Source organism: Cupressus sempervirens, chromosome 9 (assembly GCF_028749045.1).
Source record: "Cupressus sempervirens isolate cs-2001-9-10 chromosome 9, ASM2874904v1, whole genome shotgun sequence".
NCBI classification, from domain to species: Eukaryota; Viridiplantae; Streptophyta; class Pinopsida; order Cupressales; family Cupressaceae; genus Cupressus; species Cupressus sempervirens.
This window is the reverse complement of record NC_143126.1, coordinates 642932628-642959069: the sequence shown is the minus strand read 5'-3', so window position 1 is coordinate 642959069 and position 26442 is coordinate 642932628. Positions and strand designations below refer to the sequence as shown.

General features: G+C 36.4%; 1 protein-coding gene across 2 annotated transcripts in view; it reads left to right on the top strand.

The window, feature by feature from the left end:
* The window catches only part of LOC149540379 (C-type lectin receptor-like tyrosine-protein kinase At1g52310), a 55064-nt gene extending 29439 nt beyond the window's left edge, over positions 1 to 25625 (top strand). For both annotated transcript variants that reach the window (XM_089801472.1, XM_089801471.1), the window contains exons 3-5: positions 11964 to 12386; positions 12623 to 13193; positions 24656 to 25625. In XM_089801472.1, the coding sequence (XP_089657598.1) occupies positions 11964 to 12386; positions 12623 to 13193; positions 24656 to 25226 (1565 nt within the window). In that variant the 3' untranslated portion in view covers positions 25227 to 25625. The remainder of the gene's footprint in view (positions 1 to 11963; positions 12387 to 12622; positions 13194 to 24655) is intronic.
* The last annotated feature ends 817 nt before the right edge of the window (positions 25626 to 26442 follow it).

The window sequence follows — 26442 nt, the reverse complement described above, 5'->3', positions numbered from 1 at the left end:
GTTGATTATTTGTCACGAATTCATGGAATTGAGAAGATGGTTAACCGTTATGATTAAATAATTTATTATGATAATATAATTTAACTGCAGGGAATTTCTTTGTAGGAAACATGTTGAAGGGGTGGAAGCATTGTCAAAAAAGAATTAGGCACAAGAGCATCACCATCACTGGGCAGATGGGTCGAGGATCTAGCGACTTGAAACATGATACATTTGTGGGACCCGCATGAGCTTTTAAATAAAAAAAATGAGAAACATAAATAATTGAGTTAAAATGGGAAACCTACCTTAAAGAATTTAAATGATCTTTCATCATATTATTATAATAAATATTTATATACGTACATATAGATATAAAAACAAAATGACATCATTATATTATAATAATTTAATAAATTGATGTCACTTCATTAATATATTTACTTGTACTTATATAAATATAAAATAATAATAATATTCGAACTATAATCTTCCAACTTTATTTTTCCATTTTAATATTCTTTGCTTTTAACTGATAAACATTGGCATGATAAATTGGCAATAATCAAATTATAATCTTTCCAACACTTTCTTCCAACCTTTTTAATTTCCTTTCTTTTGTAATTGATTTAAAACACTTGGCGTTTTGAATGGGCAAATAATCTTTTTAAATTGATGGGAGCCAAGAAGTTACGGCTTGCTCTTTAAATGGAAGTCGTGAGGGAGGCAGATGGATATACCTATTCTTTCATTCACTCAACTACCTTTTAGAAGATTGGCCTTCTTTTAACTATGAAGTTCGGCATGTATTATTTATGCTTGATGGCCTTAACGTCGAGTCTTATTCTTTGAACGATTTTTCCACATATCTCAACTCGACTTTTAACTACATTTCTTATTCCATCAGCCTTCCATTTCTATTGGGTTCATTGCTCCTTTAACATTTTCGGCATTGAATCCACATAACCCGTGGGCCGAAGTTCCTTCTATTTACTTCCAGTCTATGCATCCAATTTCAATGGTTATTCTGTTGTAAGAGCTCAGACTTTGGAGTAAGTATGCATTCATATGTCTACGACAAAAGTGGAGAAGATTCCAATTCGAAATTTCAGGGGACTCAAGCATATCCAGTGATTATATTAGGTCATGTTATGACATTTCCATATTATTTTATTTACCTTCCAAAACAGCCAGTCAAGCGTCTAAGATATCATTTCAGATTTATTTCCAAGAATCAATATGAGATGCTACTTATTCAATGTCCTTATTATCAATCCTTTTTCCTAACTTTCGTAATAAATTAGATACAACCCTTATGGAAGCGTATTTCCAAATGCATTAAAGTTTGGAATGAAATATACTATCCAAGGATATTTTCCAAATAGTCTCAAGAACGGTGAAGAACCTAATCTTTTGGTCATAGTTGTGATAAACATACTAAGCAATGAATCTATGCATAGAGCTGATTGCAGCAAGTTTCAATATTTATCATGATGATATCTTGTTTGAAATTACAAATTGAACTTCTTAAAATTAGCCTCGTTCATAACAGGTGATAACCAAGTAACCATGGTATGGATCCATAAATCATTATGCTACTGGATATTAGAATCAATTCTGAAATCTTTAAAAGAACATAATCATGTAATCATAGATTGTGAAATGCTGGATGTATGAAACCTTCTTGTATAATTGAAAGAACCGGTTGTTCTCATAATCCCAAACACCTAGGATTCACCTGGCTGTATAGACAAGGAAAAGGGTGAAGAGGTGAGAGAAAAGAAATTTGCAATAACATGAAAATAGTATCAGTTATGTCATAACAATGTTTATCATTTTTAAAAGGAAACATTTAATAGTTCATGCATGATCCTGTTATTGTAACTCCTTCTGTCAATTCTAGTAGTGTGGTTAGATACCAGGATGCTCAATAGATGATAGATGTTCCAAGTCCAATTCCGGGTAGGGAGGGCCTTTCTCATTAGAGATTGTGTGAGGATAAAGTTATGGTCTGAGGTTGGGTGGTTAAGCCCTTGACAATGTTTCACCTCTCCCCAAGTTGTCAGACGAACAACAGACAAAGATAAGCTCTACATTCAATTGTTGTTAGAAAACAGGTATTATCACTTTTATGATGTATATGCAAGAAGGTAAGATTGATTGAGTTGTATTATCACTGTTGTTATTTTTACATCTAGATGCAAGAGATAGATTTATGGATTGTTTTCATTTATATGAATATTAAATATGAGCATATTTCTAATCTTGAGTTATTGCCACAGTTAAGCAATCAGAAGGAAAGAAATGATACAATGGTATCTAAGTCATAATTGACTCAATGGTATCGGGAGCCCTAATTGATTCAATAGTATTTGAAGCCCTAATTGATATAGTGGTATCTGAAGCCCTAAATGATCCAATGGTAATTGATGCCCTAATTGATACAGTGGTATCTAAAGCCCTAAATGATCCAATGGTAATTGATGCCCTAATTTTATATAGTGGTATTTAATGGTAGTCGTTATATGATTTTGTTATAGTGGTATTTGTGGACTAATCTGGGTGATTGCAGAAGCCTTCTTACAATGATTTATCGGTTCAAATTTCACGATATGTGGATTTTAATTTCTATGGTAAATTCATTAGTGGTATTTAAAGTTCTTAGTTAAGAAATTTTGTCTAATTGATTTTAACGGCAAATCTCATTCACATGAACATGACTGATATAACTGTCTTCCTATGAAACAAAGTAATAACTGATTTTTTGTGAGTATGTTAGTTGTCAATTAAGACTCGGGAAAACTGGATGTTACACTAATGAAACATGGGTCAATGAGTTTGACTCAAAAACTATACAGTTAAATCCTAATGGCAATATCACAATTTGACTTGTTGTGGAAAATATCTCCTACTTATCAATTTATGAGCTTAAGGGGCTTTCTAATGAATGGTTCATAAGGCACAACACTTGGTGAAGGTTTTGCAAATGGGGTTGCAAGCAGAGTGGGTTTAACCATGGAGGAAACTTCGTTGTTCAGCGCGCTCAAGCTAGAGTAGTACTGGGATGGGTGACCTATTGGGAAGTCTCGGTGCATCGCCTCAATGAGCATCACCTAGATCCAATGAGTGCTAAGTGTTCCATTTATTCTCATGAGAGATGGATTAGTGTGAATCACTACTCATGAAACATGGGTCAATGAGTTTGACTCAAAAACTTCACAATTAAATCCTAATAGCAATATCGCAATTTGACTTGCTGTGGAAAAATCTCCTACTTATCAATTGATGAACTTAAGGGGCTTTCTAATGAATGGTTCATAAGGCACAACACTTGGTGAAGGTTTTGCAAATGGGGTTGTAAGCAGAGTGGGTTTAACCATGGAGGGAACTCTGAAGTTGAGCACGTTCAAGCTGGAGTAGTACTGGGATGGGTGACCTCCTGGGAAATCTCGATGCTTCACCTCTATGAGCATCACCTAGATGTAATGAGTGCTAAGTGTTCCATTTATTCCTCACGAGAGGTGGATTCTTGTGAATCACTACTCATGAATCATGGGTCAATGAGTTTGACTAAAAAACTACACAGTTAAATCCTGATAACAATATCACAATTTGACTTGCTGTGGAAAATATCTCCTACTTATCAACTAGAATATCATCAATGGAGGGAATAAAAAATTTGGAATATGGTCAAGAACAAATTATCCATGGCTTGTTGAAAGATAGTTGAAGCAGTCTTGATGTCGAACAGGAGAATTGCCTATTGATAGAGCCCTTGTGCTACAAAGAAAATGTCATGTTCCCTCTTTTTAACTCCGTCTAGCAGAGATTTGTGAGTCAACTTATTATGGGGTCTTGTAAGCTGACAGAGTTGGATAGAGACCCAGTATGGTTATATAGTGTTGGGAATTTGGTGTTTTGGCAGTTGTTCAGTTTGGAGACGTTCCTTGTTTTTAGGAGGCAGTTCTTAAAATTATGGGGTTATTCCTACTTTTTAGGAGAGATGATTCCTTGAGTTCAGTTTTAGAGGAATAGGGTTTGTTTCCTAAGTTTTAGGAGCATCCCTAGATTTTTGGGATGAGATTGCCAGTGGATCCTTGTTTTTTGCCTTCAGTTACAGACAGGTGATAGGATGATTTCATGTTTTGTGGTGTCATTGTGGCATTTTGTAGCTACTTTGGTTATATTTTTAATATTTCCTAAGTTAGCATTTAATAATTAAATAAGACTTAGTTATAGCCATTTTGGAGTAATAAGGGGCTTTTGGCCTCATCTGGATGCATATCCCTTGGTGTAATAGCTCGTTGGAAAGATCTTGAACTTTTCTAAATATTTCTCTTTTGACTCAAAGCATTTCGGTGAACAGATTTCTTTCTATTGGGAAAAAGGTCAATTTTTGGATACTTGACCACTTAAAAAATGAGAAATATATTATTTTATAACCCAATGTCACATGGAGACACTTTTAGGGTTCAAGCTAAGTATGTTGGGTTATAAGGAGGTAAAGACAAAGTTCTAAGGATTATTGACATATTACATCTTGGATTTGTGATTTGGGCTTTGATTGAGCTTTCAGCACTTGGGACGCGAACTCCACTTGCTTTTCCTGTTTGGGACGTAGCCCCCAAAACAGTGGTTTGGATTTGTTGCAGTTAGAAGCATCTTGGAGATTGTGCATTGTTTCTTCTGGGGAATGCAATATTGAGTCAAAGTTTTAGCTGGGGTTTGGGCATTCTATCCACATGTGGGCACTTTGCAGCTGTATGACAGCACCTAGCAGCCATATTCTTTCCCACGTGCAGCATTTGAGAGCTAGAACCTAGCCGTAGCTTCCTTTTGGGCTTATATTTCTCTTTCATGTCTTCAGGTTGGGTTTATCCTTGGTTGTAATCATTTGGATATTATTGTAAATTTCCATCTGGTTACAAATTAGGCTTTATATTCATAAATTTGCTTTAAGTGAAATTGCTTTGGTTGTATTTGGAATACATTTTCAGAACTGGTTCATGTTATTGTACTTTTGTTATTACTTATTGAAAATCATCAAAAACATAAAACAATCAAACCCTTCTACAACTTTCGTCTAGCTCTGCAAGAAAATTTTAATAAATAGGGAAAACCAATTTAAAAATAATAAAATTACAACAGATCAGCATAAGAGATCCATTAGGGATCTTTTAGAAAACAATCTTATACCGGTCAAATTCTTTGAGCCTTATTTGCTAGAAACCCTTTTACAAATCAAACTTTGAATAGATGTTAGCACCACAAATACATTACCATATATGTTCTCTAGAGGGAAGAGGGTATTGATAATCCAATAAGCAAGTATTTAAAGGCTTGAAATTAACTACTAACCTCTTTTTAGGTAGTTCACTGTTGTTTTCATCCTTTTTTGGAACATAGATAGCATGGTAGGAAAATGATGAAGATGAGGGCTTGATGAGACCTTTAGATAGTAAGTCTACAATTTCCCTTTTGCACAGTTCATGTTCTAATCTTCTCAAGAGAAAAGAATTAGCATGCCCCCGTGGCATAATCTCTTTTTACCATTTGCATATGTTTTGAGAGGTGGACAACACTCAAGATTTTGCTGAAGTTTTGTTATATCTTTGGAAAACACCTTTTCTTTGAAGAATTCTTGTATTTCATGAAATTGAGATTGAACTGATTTAATTTGCGTGGTAAACTAAACTCAATTGTGACTTCTTTTCTTCTGAATCGATTTCTTTTGTAGTGTTGCATTGTACTTGAGTAAGTCGTGGGACAAAAACTCCTTTAAACTGAAAAGAATCCTTAGTGATAATAAAGGGTTACCATTTAGCCAGAGCATAATTGTAGATAATCCCATCATAACTGTCAAGTTCAAAATGCATAAAATTGACATACTCGACCTGATTGGCAGAGAGGAATGGGTATTGTATAACTATCAAGTTCAAAATGCATAAAATTGACATACTATACCTGATTGGCAGAGAGCAATGGGTATTGTATGATTTCCATTTCCAAAGCATAGATTAGTCTAGGTGGCTTTCCATTGGTCTTTTGGGAAACATCAATAACGGGCAATATTAACATTTGCAATAGTGTCAAGCGAAAAGTGAAGACTGTATGGTTTGATGGATGGAAAATAGACCGAGAGTGTGATATACTAGGACATGTAGTAGAAACCACATGTATTCTATGCAGATTTGTTGCTGAATCCATTTGATTAGATATTGCAGCCTTAAGCACTTTGTCTAATAAGGAGAATAAGGCTTCTCTTTAGTGTAACAACGCTTCATCTAATAGGCTATGGGAGCTTTTATGAGGATCTTCCTGAGGAGACATTCAACTAGAGGATGGTTGTCCTTCTATTTCCTCAATGTATTGATAGAGTTTAGTTGTTGGTTCTTGCGTAGCCTCTCGTTGTAGGCATTCAATTTCACCTTTTGCTTGATTAATGACCGTATTCAAGAATTCACAACATTGAATGCGCCAAGTTTGTTGTGATAATTATCCTATAGAGGTGTGGATTTTGGTTGAAGAAGCAGAAGCCAATGTCCAAGGAGAAAGATCAGCTTCTGGATTAAACCAAGGCCTAAGGACTGATGGTCGAGGAGGTGATGAAGGGGAAGCAGCTTCCTCTCCTAAGTTGTTCATTTGTAGGTAAAGAGTAGCAAGCCTTTGTTTATCACGTTGCCAAGTACCTTGAAATATTAGATTGATTTTTGTTCTTGTTCTATGGCCTTGATTTCCTCAATGATGTCAATGAAGGTCTGGTGCTTATATTCATAATATGGTGTTGAAGATATCAATCGACAAAAGAATGACACTTCTGAACCAGAGTCGTCAGAAGATTCGCTATTATCCTTAGCAATTGGTGGTATTTGAGAAGTGTGCAAAACATCAAAAAATTCATCTTTATCATCAGATGATGATTCCAGAGGAATATTTGAGGGTTATGTTGGATAACCATTAATATACTTATATTCTTCTTTGTCAGAAAGCCCAAGCCGATGAACCCTATTAACTTTAACTTTTCTTTTTTTGCTTTGCCTTTCTGGACATTTATTCGCATAATGAGGACCTTTTGCAAATATAACATGTAGGTTGCCAATCTATTTTTTTTTTGTTGAAAAAAATCTTCTTTTGGAAAAATCCTTTTGTTTTATTGGATTTTCCATAGGTAGGGGTGTCCAATTTGTAGGAACAATCAGTAGCTTCCCTACGAGTCATCCTACCTTTCTTATGTGAACTAGAGAAATTATCACAACCATAATCAAGTACCAATTGCTTACATATTGATTTTGCAATTATAAGCCTTATCCTTTCTTTAAGCTTTTCTTGTTTATAGTCTCGACCAATTTCCCTCACTTTAGGAATGAAATCACAAATTTGTGGAAATGTGATGTCCGTCATTGTGGTTGGTGAGAACTAAACGCTCCAAACACTTTTGCAAGCAATAGTTTCCAAGCTTGTTCCCAAAACTCTTGAGAAATGTAAAGTACATAGCATCAAAAAAATCTCATGCCTAGAATAGTTGAAATTTTGATATTGATAATCGAAATATTTGTCTAGTCGTGTTAGATCACAACGTTTGGCTTCCATAAAATTATTGTAGGCCATATGTTGAATGGTTTCAATATGACCGACAAACATGAGAATAAGTTGACTACAACTACATCTAATCGTGCTGCTAATAGGTCCTTATATTGAACATCCAACCCGTCCCATACTTTTCTAGTTAGTCTGGTCATTCCATTTAAGGCTTGCAAAATATTTTATATTAGTGGGAGTGTAGGATTGTTGCTGATATTATTCAGAGTCCATGCTCTTAGGGCCTCAATACTTCTAAGATTATTGATAGGATCAAAAGAGTCAAAGTTTGACAGTAGAGGAGTTTCGGCTTTGAAATTTGTGTAAATTACAGAAAGGACTTTGATTACCATTTCCATCTCCATTTTTTATATTTGTCATGAGAACTTGTTGTTTTTTGGCAATATCGTTATATGTTCTTGTGGCTGGATCCCCTTTAGAGACTGAGGTGCTTCCTTTCTAGGGATTAAGTTAGCAGGGAAGCGTGAATATTCTTCAATTTCCATGCTAGTTGCTTCCAAAGGGAAAGACACTGATGTGCTAGAATGAGTTTGGGAAACCATTTTAGAAGTCATGTTCAAGGTTTGTATGACATCAGAATTAGCTTGCTTTTGTGTTTCCCACCATGCTTCTACTTTAGCCTTAAAGGCACAATAATCAACATGTAAAGCGGCAAGGTCAGCTTGAAGAGATTGAAAATGGGAATTGGATAATTGTTTTTTAAGTAGGGTTAAGAGAGAAATGTCATCATGGTTATGCTGCATCCGCTGGGCTTGAAATTTCTGTTGAGAAAGTTCAGCAAGCTATTGAGAAACGCAAGCATCATTGGAAATGAAGAGTTGTTTTCACAAGCAAAGATTTGTCTAGCTAAGCAATTCAGATCTAGCGGGGATATCATCTCCTAAGGGAGCAACATGTTGCGGACAATAGGGAATGTATAACTTTTGGGGCTCATCAATGTGCATAAAATCTCAAAATTTAGGAATCAATCCAGGAATATGAGATATACCATGGGAAGTTTTTGAATCGTGGGCCTTCGATAATGCAAGCTCGGAGTCTACAATGGAATTAGGTTTAGCAGAAAGCATTCGGACATGACCAAGACGAATCCTATATGGACAGTTATTGCATTTAAGCCATCCAAAATCATCAACCTCAGAATAAGAAGCATGCTTCTTGGTCCACTCATCATCTCTCTTTTCTTTCATCGACACATTTTTCATAATCCAATTTTGGGATGCTTCTTGTGTTAACATCATTTTTAATGCTAAACACCCTTCATCTCCTCAATTGAGTCCCAAAATTGCTGCATGTTGTTTTAAGATCATCAACAAACTACTAGCTTACAATGTTTCCTTTCATTTCCTCTTCACAATTTCTTTGACCATCCCCTTGTAATGGGATATCTCCTTAGTTACTTTTTAATTATCATTCTTTCCAATTGATTAGTTGGTAGATTTAAATGGATCAAAGGGACAAACACTATCAAAGTAAGTCCCAAGCTTGTTTGAGTGTCATGTATGAAATATAGTGTTTAATGTACTTGCATACAACCCTATACCAGTAGATGGCTAAAGTAAGCCCCAAGCTTATTTGAGTTTCGTGTATGAAATACAGTGTTATTTACCTGCTTACAACCCTGTACCAATAGATGGTTATATGATTTGTGTCATTCAATCAAATATTTTCCATCTCATTCATGATAAGGGTTTGCATATTTCCTATTTCATTTGCTACCTCTTTTGATTTTAGTCCTACTTGAATTTGCATGTGTTGTATGTACAAGCAATATAAAAAAATTATATAGAAATGATTAGCGAGAAATAAATTGGACTAAAAAGCTTAATTAATTTGTGTATTATATACATTGGCATACTACAAAGGGAGATGAAGGATGGTTTATATAAAACCATAGTAACACGAAGACACATCCACCCCTCTTTGCCCCACATCTCGGAGATGAGGACGCACTGGGGACTCTGTCCCCCCCGTTCCCAATGACGACACCAGATTCCGCCACCTCCACCAAGGATGGGGGACGTCCCAATATTGACTATTTGCTGATCTAACTATTTATGTTCAATGTTTGATGTTCCAATTCAATGCAATGCTCAAGTATTTACTCTTTTACATCTTTATATCTTATATTGCAATACATATTTTAATAACTAGCATTTTAAGTACCATATGTATAGTATATACAACTCCCCTTGTCTCCTGCCATCATCCCCCCATTGTCTCCAAATTAAGACCCCTCTATCCCCTCGTCTCGGGAAACTTGTACCCTCGTTTTGTTGTCCCCCAGGGCGGTGCAACTATCTATTCGGCTAATTCTGTGTATTATTTGAAATCTGATGATAGTTGTCTATTTAGATATTTATATGTAATGTTCATGAAGTTGCAAAGACCAAAGTATTGATGGAAAATGAAAGATTATCCTTCCATTTGTCGCTCTTCATCTTCCAAGGTTGTTTTGAGTTTTGACAAAATGTAGTAGTTGGATTGACTTTCTATGGATGAAGGCAAAAGCACTATTTACACTTGCTATTTTGTGATTTTTGAATGTCTTATTCCCATCTTTTCGATAGGTCTTCATTTTCCTTATCTACTGATTCCCAAATTAATTTTTCGTGTTGCTCTAGCTTGGTTTTTTGAGATATCTCAAAAATCACTTGTAATAATGTCTCTTTTGTTGAATTGAACCTTTCCTTTGAACACTCTCAGGTTCGTGAGTCTTGAGTTCAAGCCTCGTAAATGGTTATTACTTGTCTTCATTTGTCAGTAAAAGGAAAGGTAAAGGGTAAGTTAGATTGAACTTGAACTTTGTACCTGTTTTGTCGCAGTTCAAGGTTCAAGGTCCATGTTGGGTTCTCGATTGTTGTAAATCTTTGTTAGTCAGTATTTCTCGAGTCTTTGGTTGTGGTCATATAAGCCCATTACTCAAGATCATTAAACTTGAATCTTCGGACCCACCTTATTTTCAAAGTTCATGGTTCAAAGTTCATTCTTATTTATATCACAAAGGCAATCATTACAAAAGAAGTTGGAGAGATACTTGCAAGAGGAGAAAAATATAATATAGCTGTAAGTTTGAAAAGTTATTTTTAGAAAGTAATCATTATAAGGTGAGCTTATGGTATGGAAAGGATGTGTAATAAATTGCTTTGTCAGATTACTGTCATTTGAATAATTACCTCCCCATGAACGAATTAGCTGTCACTCATGTATTTATCACCCTTAGTCATTTCTGCCCTTATATGAGTAAAAAAGTAAAGTAATTGCCATAACAAAGGGTTGCGGAGTGGAGAATAGCGAAGGTAATGACAGAAAATTCTGCAATTTAAAGGGATTTGATGAGTCCAGAAGTTGAGTTTCAGTGATCCCTCTTTAAATTGTTGTTTATTCTTAAGAGAAATTTCAGCAGCTCTACCTTTTGTTTACTGCATTGTTATTTCATTCTGTGTAATTTGTTGAGTATGTAAAAGAATATCATGAGGCCTGTTCTTCCCAAATTGGGATGGACATCCTGTTTAGTGAGTACTCTTCCAGAATTGGGTGATACCTAAATGGAAAAAGCAAATTTAGATGAATTCCTTAAGAAAGTTAGAAGTCTGGAAGAGGGACTATAGTTGCGCAATGTCCGGAGCGGGTATTGGACTGCATGAACAGGAATGACTTTGAAAATAAGTGTATCCACAAGTCTGATGGAAGTGACCTTGTAAAGATTGATAGAGAAACCGTTATGGCTGCGATGAACCTTGTAAGGAGCCATATGAGTTCTGGTCCATTTCAAATTTGCACTCGATTTTCACAGAGAAAAAGATTGTTTATAGAAGTGTCATTGCCCAGAATTAGGGCACACAAAATTGGGTTTGACTTTCTTACAATCCATGGAACTTATAGTTAAAGACTTGAATCCTTGAATCAATACAATTTGTCTGGCTTCTTGTTCTAAAGAGTGATCTAAACTTTCCCATATAATACTAAAGTTTCTTCCCCAACTATAATGAACCCTGGGTTTGCTTCAGACGAATATCAATAAATAAATGTACCGTTTCTCCTCAAGATCTGGAAAATCTGTTCTTAATCACAGCAAAAATATTCCATAAGCAAGTATTGTTCTTAACCCTTGTTCATTAACTTCTGAGGAAGAAACTGCTCAAAATGATGGGAGTATTTAATTTGTTGTAGAATTCTGAATATCACGTTGGATGTCATTATTTGTATATCTATTACCTGGATCCCAATTTGAATATTAATGCTTCTTCTCAAGACAATAACAGAACTTTGGACACCTGTTCTGTTGCTTCTGTTTTGTACTTTTGATATTGTATATGGAATCAATGAATTATTAAAAAAATTGTGGTAGCTGTATAATGGCTAAATACTATCATTAATTCTTACAGGATTGTGCCCTGAAGGATGGAATGGTGCACCAAACATCAGAACATGTTTTCTTCTAATATCAGAAGTGAGTTCGTGGGATGATTCAGAAGCTGTCTGTCAGAATCGCAGTGGCCATTTGGCTGCATTGACATCTGTCCAGGAACTTCAGCATGTGCAAGCTCTTTGCAAAAATGTTAGTTCTGGGTGCTGGGTTGGAGGCCGTGCCATTAACTCTGAGAAAGGTTTTAGTTGGCAATGGAGTGATCAGTCACTTTGGAATAACTCTGTTTTTCCTGGGCCACCATCCCCCCTCAGTTGTTCAAACTCTTCCTGTCTCAAGACAAATCTTACTGGGTTTTGCACTTTAGTGACCAATGGAAAAGTTCCTCTAGTAGGTGATAGATGCAAAACTTCGCATAACTTCATTTGCATGCTAAGCAAAGGTAATAACTATATTTTCATTTTGTGAACTAAAAAGTCTCTGATAACAGATTGTAAGCAGGAATTGCGAGCTTGCACTCTTTCTAGTCCAATTCCCCCTTTTCTTTTCTGTAGGCTATATTTATTATTACCTGAAGCAAGTTCCTACTCTTGATTTGAATCTTAAAGTTATGTTTCCTTGTAAATATTCTTTTACACTATATTCTCTGACCATTATCTGACACATCTCTTATACCAGGAAATAAATGTGAACTCAGACCTTGTCATAAGGAGTATATTGTCATCCTTGCAGTAGTAAGTGGGTTGATCCTTTTTACTACGCTTGCTGTGGTGATTTGGCTTCTGGCTTACAGACGAAGCAAAAGACGCAAGAGATCTAGGCAAATATCTAGTCCTTCTTCGGCTGCTCTTGTTCCTCCTTCGTGGAGAGTGTACAGTAATGATGAATTGAGGGCAATAACTAAAAATTTCAGTGAAGGAAACAGACTCTTAGGGGATAAAAAGAAGGGTGGAACTTACAGAGGTACCCTACCTGATGGCTCATTAGTAGCTGTCAAAAGGCTAAATAAGTCTAGCTTCCAAAGTAAGAAAGAGTTCTTCTCTGAGATTGGAAGGATAGCACGTCTTCGTCATCCCAATCTTGTAGCTGTCAAAGGATGTTGCTATGAACATGGTGAACGGTATATTGTTTATGAGTTTCTAGCAAATGGGCCTCTGGACAGATGGTTGCATCACCTTCCAAGAGGAGGCAGGAGCCTGGACTGGGGAATGAGAATGCGAATTGCAACTACACTTGCCCAAGGCATTGCGTATGTTTCCTTTAGCCAATCTAGTTCCTTTATAATTTGGCATTCAAGGGGAACATTGTTGTTTATGTGTCATTGGAATGCTAGGGAACTAATTCATTGTGTAAGTCAAACTGGATTATTTCAACATATTAATAAATAGATGTTATAGTTATTTTATTCTGTGAAAATATTTTAACGGACATTGTATTAATGATGTATCATGGTGTTGAGACTCAACCATATCTTAGAAAGAACTTATGTCCAAATCAGGCTTAGTGAATCTGAAGCCTTGAGTTGCACACTTGCCCAAGTCTTACAGTCAAGACCCACAAGTTTACAATACTCAAACCCTAGCTGTCAGACTGAACTCACTCTGAAGAAAACAGAAAATCAATTTGAAATTTAGAAAGGAAAAAAAACTAAAACAATAAAAGCATCTTTCACATATTATATGTATACTTTGTTGACAAGTTTTGGCTCAGTTTTTCCACTTGGCTCAAGTCAGTATCAAACAATTTGATAAGTTTTGGCTTTCTTGAACACAAGGGAATAATCTCTTGATATGGCAGAAGACTAGATATATTTTGAAGATGAACTTTGAACTCATGTTAGTTAATAGGAAACTTTGTGTTTCTAAATTTTATGCAAGTTTCCACAGACTAACTAGTCTTATTCGAGTCTGGAAAAAAGAGGGATTCAACTTGATTTTGTTTTGCTATGATATGCTTTTTTTAACTGCCAAAGGATTTGTTGAATGTTTTCCACTGAGTCGGAGGAGCCACAAGACAGCTTGCAAAGTTTTCACAGGTCTCAGTCTCAACACAATGGTATATCTAGACATTTCCCAGCATTTTTATTTTGGTTTCTACAATAACAAATTCACATTTTTAAAGGAAAAGATTGATGAGAATATCAGTTACCTGTCTTGAAATTCCAAGGAACAATCTTTTAATATTGTACTAGACTAGGTATATTTTGAAGATAAATTCTGGATTAGTGTTAGACTTTTTTTAATAGGAAACTTTGTTTTTGTACATTTTCAGATAAGCTATTCTTAGTATTCTATGAATTTTCAATTATCTGATTTCCTAATGTGCTTCTTACATTCTTAGGATTGCATTGAATTTGTATCAATTTGTGAAATTAACTAGGATATATTTTTTTCTGCACTTTTAAAATTTAGCTGCCCAGATGGTTTGTTGGAAATGTCAGGCTTATGTGGGAAGGGTCTCCAGCATTTCTGAAACCTGGGAACACACAATAAGATTGCTCTCCTGCTGTAGAAGTTCTTGTAAGCTCCTGGACATGGCAGATCCCGATCAAGGAGTTTTTAGGTCACCTAGAAACCCCTGTTCATCTAAAGAAATTTTGAAAACACCAATTTTTCAATAAGGGCCTGAACTGTAATTATTTTACCTAACTTTTCTTCGATAGGCCAATTGAAATCCAAAAGCCACCAACTTCTAAGCTTAAGTTCTTGGACTAAATAAAAATAAGAAGTCATATAACAGTATAATTATTTATCTCTAGAACTCAAAGTTACAAAGAAAAATTTCTTTTAAAACGTATAATACCTGAACTAAATTGATCTGCTTGCAAGTAATTATGTTGGATCTTAAATTGTAAGCATATAATATCAGCCTTTCAGTCATATATATTGACTTGGTATATTCAGCAAGTCCACTGTACTCAAATAAAACAAGGATAATTTTGTTGGCATTTCCATGCATGTCAACATGGGTGAGAGATACCAAATTCATATTGGACAGTTTATTGTTGAAGACAAGGATGTGTCGGTAATCTGGGTTATTTTGAATAAGCTTGATTGTGCTACCAGAAGGTTAAGAGGTAAAACATGTCATTTCAAGGTTTCAGAAAGTTCTTAAGGAAAAAGAGCTTATAATAAAATGAACAATGCTAAAGAAACCAATAGATGCATCAGAGTAGCTATTTTTAGCTATGATATTTTCAGCAGGCTGCTATTGTTTGACCTGTTTCTAGATCTCTTTTATTTTCAGACAATTTGTTTTAATGATTTTGGTATTTAGAGATTGCTTGGTTTTCATGCAACTAATTATGTACAAAACCTTTAGCCTTTAGTTAATTATTTTTTTAATCTATTCTTAATAAGCATTATCATGAAAAATTTGAGAACTATTTGATGCAGGAGTAAACAAAGATTTTAAAACACTCACAAGTATTTTTTAACCCTCAGATTAGAGGGAGAATGATGAATTTTGCTACACTTGGGGCACAAGTTTGTTGTTCAAGCTCTCTTTGCGTGTGATGAAGTTCCTAGGCTTCATTAAATTGTAGTGTGAATGGTTTCGTTTATTTAAGATAGATTACCAATAATTGCAGGCTGTGTTGCGATTATTGTTAATCAGGTGCCTGTAGCTTTGTGCACTTGGGTGTTTGATTCATGAAACATTGGAATCTAGTTGTGTGTATGTAATCAAAATTTTTTAATTCAGCTCTTGCATGCATAAAACTACTGGTGTCTGCTTTTTAAGTTTTTAGGCACAAAGTTTGGATGTTTATGTCAAACAGGTTAAGAAGTTTGTAGAAGTCATAAAGGATATAGTCAAAATCTCTGCGAGTCCGAGGCAGAGTCCATGTTTCCGAGGCAATTTGCCTCTGGACTCGGACTCGGCCGAGTCCTGGCAGAGTCCACATGGACTCGCCGAGTCCAAGGACGAGTCCTGGGCGAGTCCAGAGCCCAGGACTCTGATTTTTTTTTTTTTTAAAATTTTTTAAATTTTTTTTTTTTAAAAAGATAGAGATTTCCGGAAGATGTTTTTTACAATGTATATGAATTCTGAAAATGATGTGGCATGTCAAGAATCTATTAAGGATTGAATCTTAAATCTTAAATCTTCAACTTTATATTATGCTATTCATTTTTTTCCTTCAAAAGTTCGTTATTATACTTGTATGATTTTCCGAGTCCTTGCCGAGTCCGAGTCCGAGTCGAATTTTGACTTTCCGAGTCAGAGGCGAGTCCGAGTCCCATAACACTGGTTCATATCCTAGAACAGAAAGATAGGGCAATTCAAGTATGTTTGCATTCATGTTTAAAACCTAGAGATTAGCCTTGTGCATATTGCAAAAAACTGTAGATTGTCCCCATGGATTAGTTTTAGAGAGTTTTTTGTTCACGTTTTTCCTTTATAAGGGAGGCTCCTTGTCTATTCAAGGAAGGTTTTCTCGTTATATGTTCCACTTTTTGTTGTTCCAAATGGACAAATTGAAACTCTAACATAGCCAAGAAGCCATTAGTGTGTACAATGTTTTTCAATGCACATGTTGAATCACAATGATTGGCTCCTCCATGGTTGCATTTATGTCATAGATTTCTTAATACATTGCACATTTAATTTATTTTTCTTTGATTTTTCATCTTAGAACTCACATAAAGCTGCTTCATAAGTCTGAAGATTTTATCCAGGCTTCATGATGAATTTTACGCTTAAGAAAGTCATTAAGCAAATGACATCATGTTGGTTTACAATAAAAATTGAAAACTGGATATTGTTTTCCTAATGTGTGTGTTTGAATCACATATATATCATAAACAATTTATCCTTTTTGGGAAGCTTCTTACCTACTTAAATAACTTGTAAATTTAGATCGACTAATTAAATAAGTCAAAGATTGAAGTCTCAGAGATAAGTTTGAAGGCTTCATTGACTTTTTAAAAGTTAAAGCTAAGTTCTAACCATGAAGAATGGAGTTTATGCAGCTATATTTCTTTTGCAAGACCAGGTGATACATCTTTCAATATTATTATCAGATTTTCTAGGCTCTTACTTTTTTGCTTGATATTGAGTTTTCATCCTTTTGGTAAATCTAAGTTTTGAGGGTGGTGTTGATGCGAGTTTTGTATCACTTACATAACATATTAGGATTTGAATATTCAATATGGGATATCAAACATGCAACTCCTCTCTTGAAAAGTTATTACCTATGAAGACATAAGCAATAGCTCCAATGTTCCTTCCACCATTGGATACTCGCTCAGTTTTATCGATGTGATTTGCTGATAATCACGTAGGCGGCCTTACGCTTTTCTTTCGAGGATGACTTGGACTTTGGTGGAATGAAGGTGATGGTGACTCGGTTTGTGAAATGTGCAGAGGCAGATAATGTTGATGGTGGTGGTGGTGATGGAGGATGTGTCTGCCAGTGATGATGTTGATGGAAAGCGGTGGTGGTGGAAGGTGAATGGATGTGCTCTGATACTTAACTTACTCCTCTAACTTCCTTCTCTCTAAACTTCGACTACCCAGCTACTTACTATTCTACTCCTACTCCTATGAATGGAAGGTTAGCAAATGGACGGGGATCGAACCTAATGAGAGCTGACCAATGGCCTCACTTCCACAGGTGCAATGATTCAAAGGAATAATAAACTAGCTTACCACACAAAGCTTCCCAACCAGGCGCTAGGGTGCTAGTGGCCTAGTATTGACCCCTATCAAACACTTACCAATGCTACCATACCTCTATCCATCTACTTTACTCTCACTTAAACAACTTGAAATGAAATTTTCTTCAACAACTTGAAAGGAAATCTAACTAAGTGGAAGTAGAAAACATGCAATAATACCCAATGTTCTTAATCAACATGCAAATCGCAACAATGAAAAAGAGAGCAATTTTGGTATTATCTTCGCAACAATTTCTCCAACACTTTACAAATGAGAGCAAATGGCCTTTTATAGGGGCCAAAAATACAATGGATGGTGGAGATCGAAACAAGATCAACGATCCAGATTGGATCCTCAAAACCCTAATTAGGGTTGCCATCCCATCGGCCAATGAGAAGCTGCCACCTCATCAATGGACCAATGATAAAAGTGCAAAAAGTGGCAACCAATGAGAAGGCACCAAAATGGTGGCCAACCAGAAATAGACACTTGTCCTAATCTAGAAGAAAGGGAAATTGCCACATGGGCTTACATCAAATGATCTTCTAATATAAATCTTCCCTTTTTTTTCAATTTCTTAGCTAAGGCAATGAACTTAGCTAGCCTTTCGTTAACTTCTTCCATAGGAGGACAAGGTGTGTGCTTTGCCTCGAGTTCCACTGACTTCACCACGCTGCTTGTTGCTTGTAGTATCCTTTCGTGATCCTTCTCATATTCCTTGGCAAATCCAATAAAAGCACTAAGAGAGGAAAGGGTGCCCAAATGCTTTTTCTTAATAGCAACCTTTCCTAACTCATCCAACCTTGATCCAAAATTTGTCTCATTGATATCCTCTTCTCTAATATTCTCAAAATCAAGTGCCACCCCAACGTCGCTCATCATGGCTGAAATAGAAGTGTCGACGCTTGGACTGTGTCGTGCAATCTCATTATGTATTTCCTCAAGTGTTCTAAATCTGGTAGTTAATGCAACAAACTAAGATTCAACTATACTCAATCCTCTCTCATCAACCAGCCTGTCCCTTTGCAAATATGCCTTTGGTAGCCCAAGGAATGCTTGTAGCCTAGGAATAGCCAAATCTCTGATGGGAAGGAAACCTTTCCACTCTTCGAATAATCTCAACTTGTCTCTAACAGCCACTAATGACTGGAATGTCGAGATGAAGGCAAGAAATTTCGCCCATCTTGGATTGTATCATGGATCCAATCCTTGACTTCGTGTAGCTGAGCTGATATCTCTTCTGAATTGCTCCCGCTATCTTGAGGAAGGGCTGCCTGGTGCAGCTGTTGGATGGGCTAGCAATCTCTCCAATATTTATTCTTGGCCTCCAACTTTACTATCCTTTCATTTGCCTTCCTTAACCTTTCTCTTATTGATGCTATACCTTCCTGGACCTCCTCACACTCCATATCATCTGTATTCCTTCCCAAGTTATGTTCCACTATCTCATATTCTTGGGCCACAATCTCATTCACTGCTTTGTTGACTGTTGGAATAGCAATTTGAACCTTTCGGTGACCATCATTGTCGCTCCTGATTACCCTTTCCACCATTCTTTCCATTTGTTTTTGGTTCTCGCTATCACCCTTTTCCATTAACCCTTGGATGTCCTTAGCTGTATGGGCCATTACCACCTCGCCTCTTGGCAAAAGCATTTGTCTTAACCATAGCGGTGCAGTGCATCTCCCCAAATCTGGATTTGGCTAGACTAACAAAGCATCACCAACGGCCTCGGGTTCTTGACTTATTGTCTTGGTGTCGATTGGCCCATCTTCTTCTCTACTAGTTTCTTCCATATCATTTCCTTGCTGGTTCTCCGAAAGAGGGGAGTACTTGGTGCTTTCACTATAGCCACTTGATCCCGAATCAGAGCTCACCTCTACCGCGGCCCCTTTATCATTTGAATTGACCTCTTGGCTTCTAGCCTCAATTATACTCTCTTTTGATGGCACTGCATGTTGTCTCTTGGTTGGAGGCTTTGGATGTTCTTTGCCCTTCTCTACCTCCAAAACTTTCTTCTTGCTATTTCTAATCATTTCCTGCTGCCGACCACTTCCTTCATTCCTGTGTCCGACCGATTCTGCTTGTCTCTCCTTTGGCCTCATCATCTCATAGGTAAGGGGGATCTTTTGCCTTTGCAGCTTCCTTAGTCTTTCATTATACCACAACTCAGTATGTAAATCCACTGCCCTTGTGACTGCCTCCAAGGAAGGATCCGGATGGTCATCCCAATCCACTAGATTCAATTCTATTCCTTCTACTGTATCATAGTCTTCTCTCAACACATTTCCATTATCCTCTAGTAGATTCGGAATATCAAGGCCTCTCCATCTAATAGCCCTCATCATGTTCACCGATAGCCTTGAGAAAGCTAGCTTTCTCACATGAAAGTCATCTTTGGCGTTGGCCTAAAAGTCTTCTATGGTGGGAACTTGTTTGAATTCATTTCCATGAGATACCTTGATAAGACCATTAGGATCGAATCCTTGCCTTGCTTTGTACCATCCTAGATGATACCATTCCAATTCCTTCTCTGCGGCTTCAAAGGAGGCCCGATTTGGGCAACTATCATTGCCAATTACGATTGAGAATGAAATGCCTGTTTTCTCTTCGTTTCTCATTATTCTATCATAGTGCTCAAGTTGCCTAGCCAATTCTAACAAAACTACCTTGTCGGGTGGGTACCTTGGAAGCCTCTTGGGACAAACTGTACTTCCTGCCACTCTAATGTATGTAAATTGCGGAAATTGGATGAACCAACTCTCATACTTTTAAATTCTTGCTTCTACTTCTGGTGAAAGTCTCTTAGCAGGTGTCCCTTGTAGTACCCTTACTGTCTTCATAGAAAAGGCATCACAAAATATCTTGTAATCCTTGTTGTTGTGCAAATGGAGCTGCGGATAGCATTCATGTACTAAATATTGTCCCGGTCCACTACCAACTTCTCCTAAGGCCTTAAATCCCGGACTCTTGTACAATCTAGCAATTAGGTAGAACAGATAGGAGCCCATGTAGAATTGCCTTTGGTTTTGCACGGTTCTGAGTTGCAATTCTAAGTTCTCGTTTATGATCTTGCCCAATCAAACCTTCTTTTCCCTTTCTCGATCTCATCAATGAAGTACATCCAATTTTCAAATTGCATCCCTTGAGCTAGGTCCATGATCCGGCTGAGTAGAACAATGAGATCAACATATTCTGGTTTGAAATCTGCCATTGTGAGCCTCGATGATTTGTTAACTCCCTTCCTTCCCTCGTGTATCCAATTCTGCTTTAGATGCGTGTAATAGGCCTCTTGGTTATCTTGAAATGATTAAGTTGCTTGGTCCATCATCACAACCGTCATGCCCTTGTACTGGGGAATGTTGAATGTTTCCTCGATTGCTTGTTCGCCAATGCTGGCCAACACTCTCTTCCCTTCATCAAAAATGATGGATTTACTGTTTAGATCAAATCTGGATGCACATTCCACAATCAATTATGGACAGGGCAATGTGGGAGGAAAAGCCGCCGCATGTACAATTCCGCTCTTGTATATCCTTTTTGCCAAGGGGGATTGTCTTTCCTTTAGTCTGTCCCTCATTCGTATCATGTCCACTGTACCGATATTGGTGTCAATTATTCTCTTCATTTTCGAGAAGAAGGGAGTTTTGGGCATCATATCCTCTTTGTCTTTTTTAGTGTTTGCTCGCATGGGATTCTTCCTTGCACTAACATCCTCCATGCTTGTCACCTTATTACAGGATGGTAGAGTGGTGGACCAGAAGGGAAGAAGAACCAAGAGGAGCAATCCTTAGACTAGAACGAAAGAAGGATGTCAGCTTAAGGACCCCTTGCAACTCTAAATGATGAAAATTCACCTTAACCAATAATCTTACAATGACTTTTCGAAACCTAGGACAAGACCTCAAGAACTTCAAATCCCTTTGCAAATCAAAAATTTAAATCTTTAAAGCTATCCAACACTTGCCCACAAAGAAAAAATCAGACTTCCATATGCATCCCTTCACCCAACAAAATCGCCTAAGTCTGATATAAAGAATGCAGTCCCAAATGGAGGAAAAATCAGACCTTCTCATAAATCACCCATGTCACATAAATCAGATCTGCCTCAAAAAAAAAATGCTAAGAGTGGAAAGTTCTGCCCTCAAATCACTTTTTCCAAGCATGGGAAGTCTCCAATTTGCCCACAAATGTCACCTAGGGGACAAATCGCAGCCCACAAAAGGAGAAAAAATCACCAAATACTGCAAAAAACTGCTCTCTTGAGAAATCGCCAAGCACTAAAAATGGCTAAAAGCAAGCAAAATCGCCCAACAAATGCAAGAAAACTGTCTTCCACAAAATTGCCAAGTACCAAAAAATCTGCTCCCAAGAGAAATTCGCCAAAGCAATAAGAAAATCTGCCTTGAAACTTAATCTTCAAACACCAAAAATCTGCTCTTTAGGAGAAATTCGCCAAAGCATGGAGAGGAGAGAAGAAGTGTGAGGAAGAAATGGGAGAGGCCTCTTCTTATACCCAATTTCTTACCTCCTCTAAGCCAGCCGACTTGGTCCTGGAGGAGACAAAGAAACAAAAATTAAATCAAAGTCATGGCCCATAATTAAATACCTAGCTCAAAATTTAATTTTGCCAAAAGGAAAATTGCACTTTAAATTGCCATTTAGCTCCAAATTGCAAAAAAGAAATTAAATAATGCCTTGAGGATGTTAAATATTTCCATTTTAATGAGGGTTTAGTAATTAATACGTCGTTAAATTTGGATTTTGGCTAACCAAAAGTCATTTTTTCAATATTAAATTACCAATTTCATTAAAGGCAAAAAGCTTTCAAGGCAATTTTAATCTATTAAAGCCAATTTTTTGCAATTTCTCTCTAAATTGATTTTGCTAAGCCAATAAAAAAATAAAATAAAATAAAATTGCATCTAGAACCAAAAATCGATTTTTTGCAATTTAGCCCCATTTCAACAAAATTAAAATTTTCACCAAAGAAAAATTTGAGATTTTCCAAAACTTAAGTCTAGAAAAAAATTTTCTTTTGAAAGTTTTTTTTTTAAAATTTACACATTTATATCCGGATTTTCAAAAGAAAACATCTAAGTACAAATTTACAATTTTATCTTGCCAAATATTGCTCTTTAAAATTTTGTCCAGTCTAAGGATGAAATTAGTGGCTCTAGAAAATCAAGTGGAGCCGGGTGAAAATAAGCTAAGTCTCCCCACACTTGTCTTGAAGGTGTCAAGGCGTGAAATTTTCAAAACTCAAAATTTGGGCAATCCAAAATTTGCCGAGGTGATTAAAAAAGAGGGGTTCCCCAAAATTTTGGGGCGACGGTGTGAGAACCTTGCAACAGGTGGCAGACTAGACACCTTGAGCTGAAATATTTGAGGCGCAGAAATCAGCTAGTCACCATTTTACATTTTATAAATCATATTTGAGAAAAACTCAGTAGATATTTCTTTTAGGACCATATTAGCAAAAGCCTCTACCTTAAAGAATTTTGTAAGTTCACCTCTTAATAAGATCCTCTGGGCTAGTGTGTATAACAATCAATAGATATATCACGGATTTTTTTAATAAATCCAAGCTTGTGAAAGAGTACTTGCTAGAGAAAACAGCTTAATAAGATCCTGTGGGTTGTTGGGTAGAGAACATTTATTTAGAGTTTTAATATCCCCATCATATGCATTTTTGCTCACTTAAAGATATCTATGTAGATCCACCAGCAGAATGTCCTCTCCACTGGACTCAGTTTGATCTGTCTATTCCACCCTCTTCGCATGTTAATAATTGGTATTTTACCCTTGGAATCTTTCTTAAAAGCTTTTCAGTCATATACTTATATGTTTTGACAGTCATCTTCTTATTGGACATTTTGTTATTTGTGGTGTACTTTGAACCCCATGTAACCATGGATTTTTTTAACTAACGTCCACCCTTCAAAGACATGCTTCAACTGGGAATTTTAGATTGTCCATAAATTTTATCAATTAGCCTTCCCCATTTTTCATATGATTTTAATACTAGTTGTAGCTATCCTCCTATCATTTTGTTCCACATGTCCTTGTCCTCCAAAAGAGAGGTTATGGTGGAGCATGGGCATTTGTGGACTTAATGATAAAATTTATATATAGACATTAATTGAACATATGGATATCATTTTACATGCCATTAACGAATCTTGTCTGAGCTCTGTGGGGTTGGAAAGATTGCTCTTAATTTTTACTCCTTGGATTTTGTTCCACATGTCCTTGTCCACCAAAAGAGAGGTTATGGTGAAGCATGGGTATTTGTGAACTTAATGATAAAATTTATATATAGACATTAATTGAACATATGGATATCATTTTACATGCCATTAACGAATCTTGTCTGAGCTCTGTGGGGTTGAAAGATTGCTCTTAATTTTTACTCCTTGGATATTGTGAAAAATACTTGGTAGAATGTCTATCCTTGTTACTTGATACTCTTGATGAATCTTGATCAGCATTCTTTCTCTTGTATTTAAGTTTTTTGCACAAATGACTAGTTACAACTGTAGTCAGTACCATATATAGTAATCATGCTCACATCTGCAATGTAACATTTTATAACCGTGGAAAAATAGAATAGGGAGTGGAAGCTAAGATACATTTTGATGTCCTGAACTTTGATTGTTGTTGCCATGGTTACATTTAAAAATGTGTTCAACCATGCAATACTGCATTTGAATAGAAAATTAACTGAGACAGTAGTCTTACAAATGTGAATGCTAAGATAGACAATAGATAAGTCTCAACTTCCATGCAGCAATTATTTTCTCCTGTATATGTTGTTCGTGTATTTTAAATTTCATTATCTGCCATTTATACAATTTTCATGTTATATACTTTGATATATATTTTGGGTATTCAATTCCTGATCATAACATTTTGGCATCATAAATATTAGCAATTTTTCTGAGATTCCTAAGGATTAGCTAGGAAAAAAAAAGGTTCAAACTTTTCCCTTGCATATGCTGTACTGTGTACAAATTGACCATTTGTTACATTTCGTGTGCTGTGTTGAAACAGATTTCTACATGACAAAGTTAAACCTCATGTCGTGCACCGAGATATTCAAGCCAACAATGTTTTATTAGATGAAGAGTTTGGAGCACATATTTTGGGTGTTGGCCTCTCTAAATTTATACCATGGGAAGGGATGCACGAGAGGACGGTTATGGCTGGCACTTATGGATATCTTGCTCCTGAATTTGTTTACCGAAATGAACTCACAACCAAAAGTGATGTATACAGCTTTGGGGTTTTGCTTCTTGAACTTATAAGTGGACGCAAACCAACTCAAACAGTTGAATCTGTGGATTGGCAGGGTATATTTGAGTGGGCTACACCCCTTGTTCAGTCTCACCAGTATAGAGAATTATTAGATCCTGTCATTACTGATATTCCTGAGGTTGGAGAAATTCAAAAGGTGGTCGACCTTGTTTATACTTGCACCCAGCATGTTCCTTCCATGAGGCCACGTATGTCATATGTAGTTCATCAGCTACAACAATTGGAACTGAAAGTGGCACCAGAGACTGGCAGGGGAGCTGCAGCGAGCTCCTCAACAATGGCTTTAGAAGTGGAGTTGGTGGCTTGATTGGAACTGGCTATAAAACTAGAACACGAATGCAAACAAGATACCATGCTTGTCCAAGGAGGCTAACGTTTAGCCATTTGGGATTGGAAACAGTATATGCAATTTTTGTTATCTCCTAAACCTTTGTCTTATAGTCATATATATATATCGTTATATACAATGCCAAAGCAACTCTAGCTCAATTCCCTTCGTTTGGGAACATAATGACTATTATTTTTGTTTGTGTGCACTTATTGTCCTCTTCAATTTCAAGATACAGAGAAAGTAACTGAATGGATTGGGTGTTTGCAACTCATTGTAAACATTCAGCCGCTTGGGATTGGAAACAGTATATGCAATTTTTTGTTCTCTCCTAAAACTTTGGCTTATAAATCATATATATGTTCATTATATGCAAAATCAACTCTAGCTTATTTGCCTTCTACTTGGGAACAAAATGTCTATGTCTTTGTTTGTTTGCGCTTATTGTCCTCTTCAATTTGGAGATAGGGAGAAAGTAACAATGTACTGGGTGTTTGAAACTCATTGTAAATCCAGTTCCTTTGAAGCACATCGTGGATTTTTTACATCTTTTTATCGAGTGGCAGTTAGTAGGATAAGTTTGCATTATTACTCCCTGTCTTTATAAGGCAGGGAACTAATGTTTTCGGTTGCCCCTTTTCTATATATTTTTTTTCCCTCTAATCATGAGATATATTACAAAAGGTTTGATTTACAAAATAATTTTCAAATTTTAACTACTAATTTTTGATTGGTAGGCCAGTAACCTGGGGTTTAATTGATTTATTGCGGAGGCAAACATGGAAAAAAATTAGCGGATATAGGAAGCATTTATTGTGCGACAGGTGGGGCAAAATATCAGTAGAAAAAGCAAAGATCACTAATTACATTAAATCGTTGGCAGCACCGACACATTTTTATCCTTTAAGGAGCAACTGTAAGTGACAGGAAACCAAAAAACTGAAAAAATAGGAAAGTAACCAGTCTGACGTGATAACAGTCAAAAGACAATTTTAGCAGGCTTCATTGTTAGCAAACAGGTAACATTTAAGGTTTAAATTTTGAATGTGTCATTCTATAATATAAGTTAGGAGCTTCGGCATGATCCCGAGTATAGACAAATCCGTTGCAATGGCAAACTGAGAACCCCTCTGAATGCCCCGCTTCTCTTTTCGAAAATGACAGGAGTAATCTTGAAACAATCTTCAATGGTGCT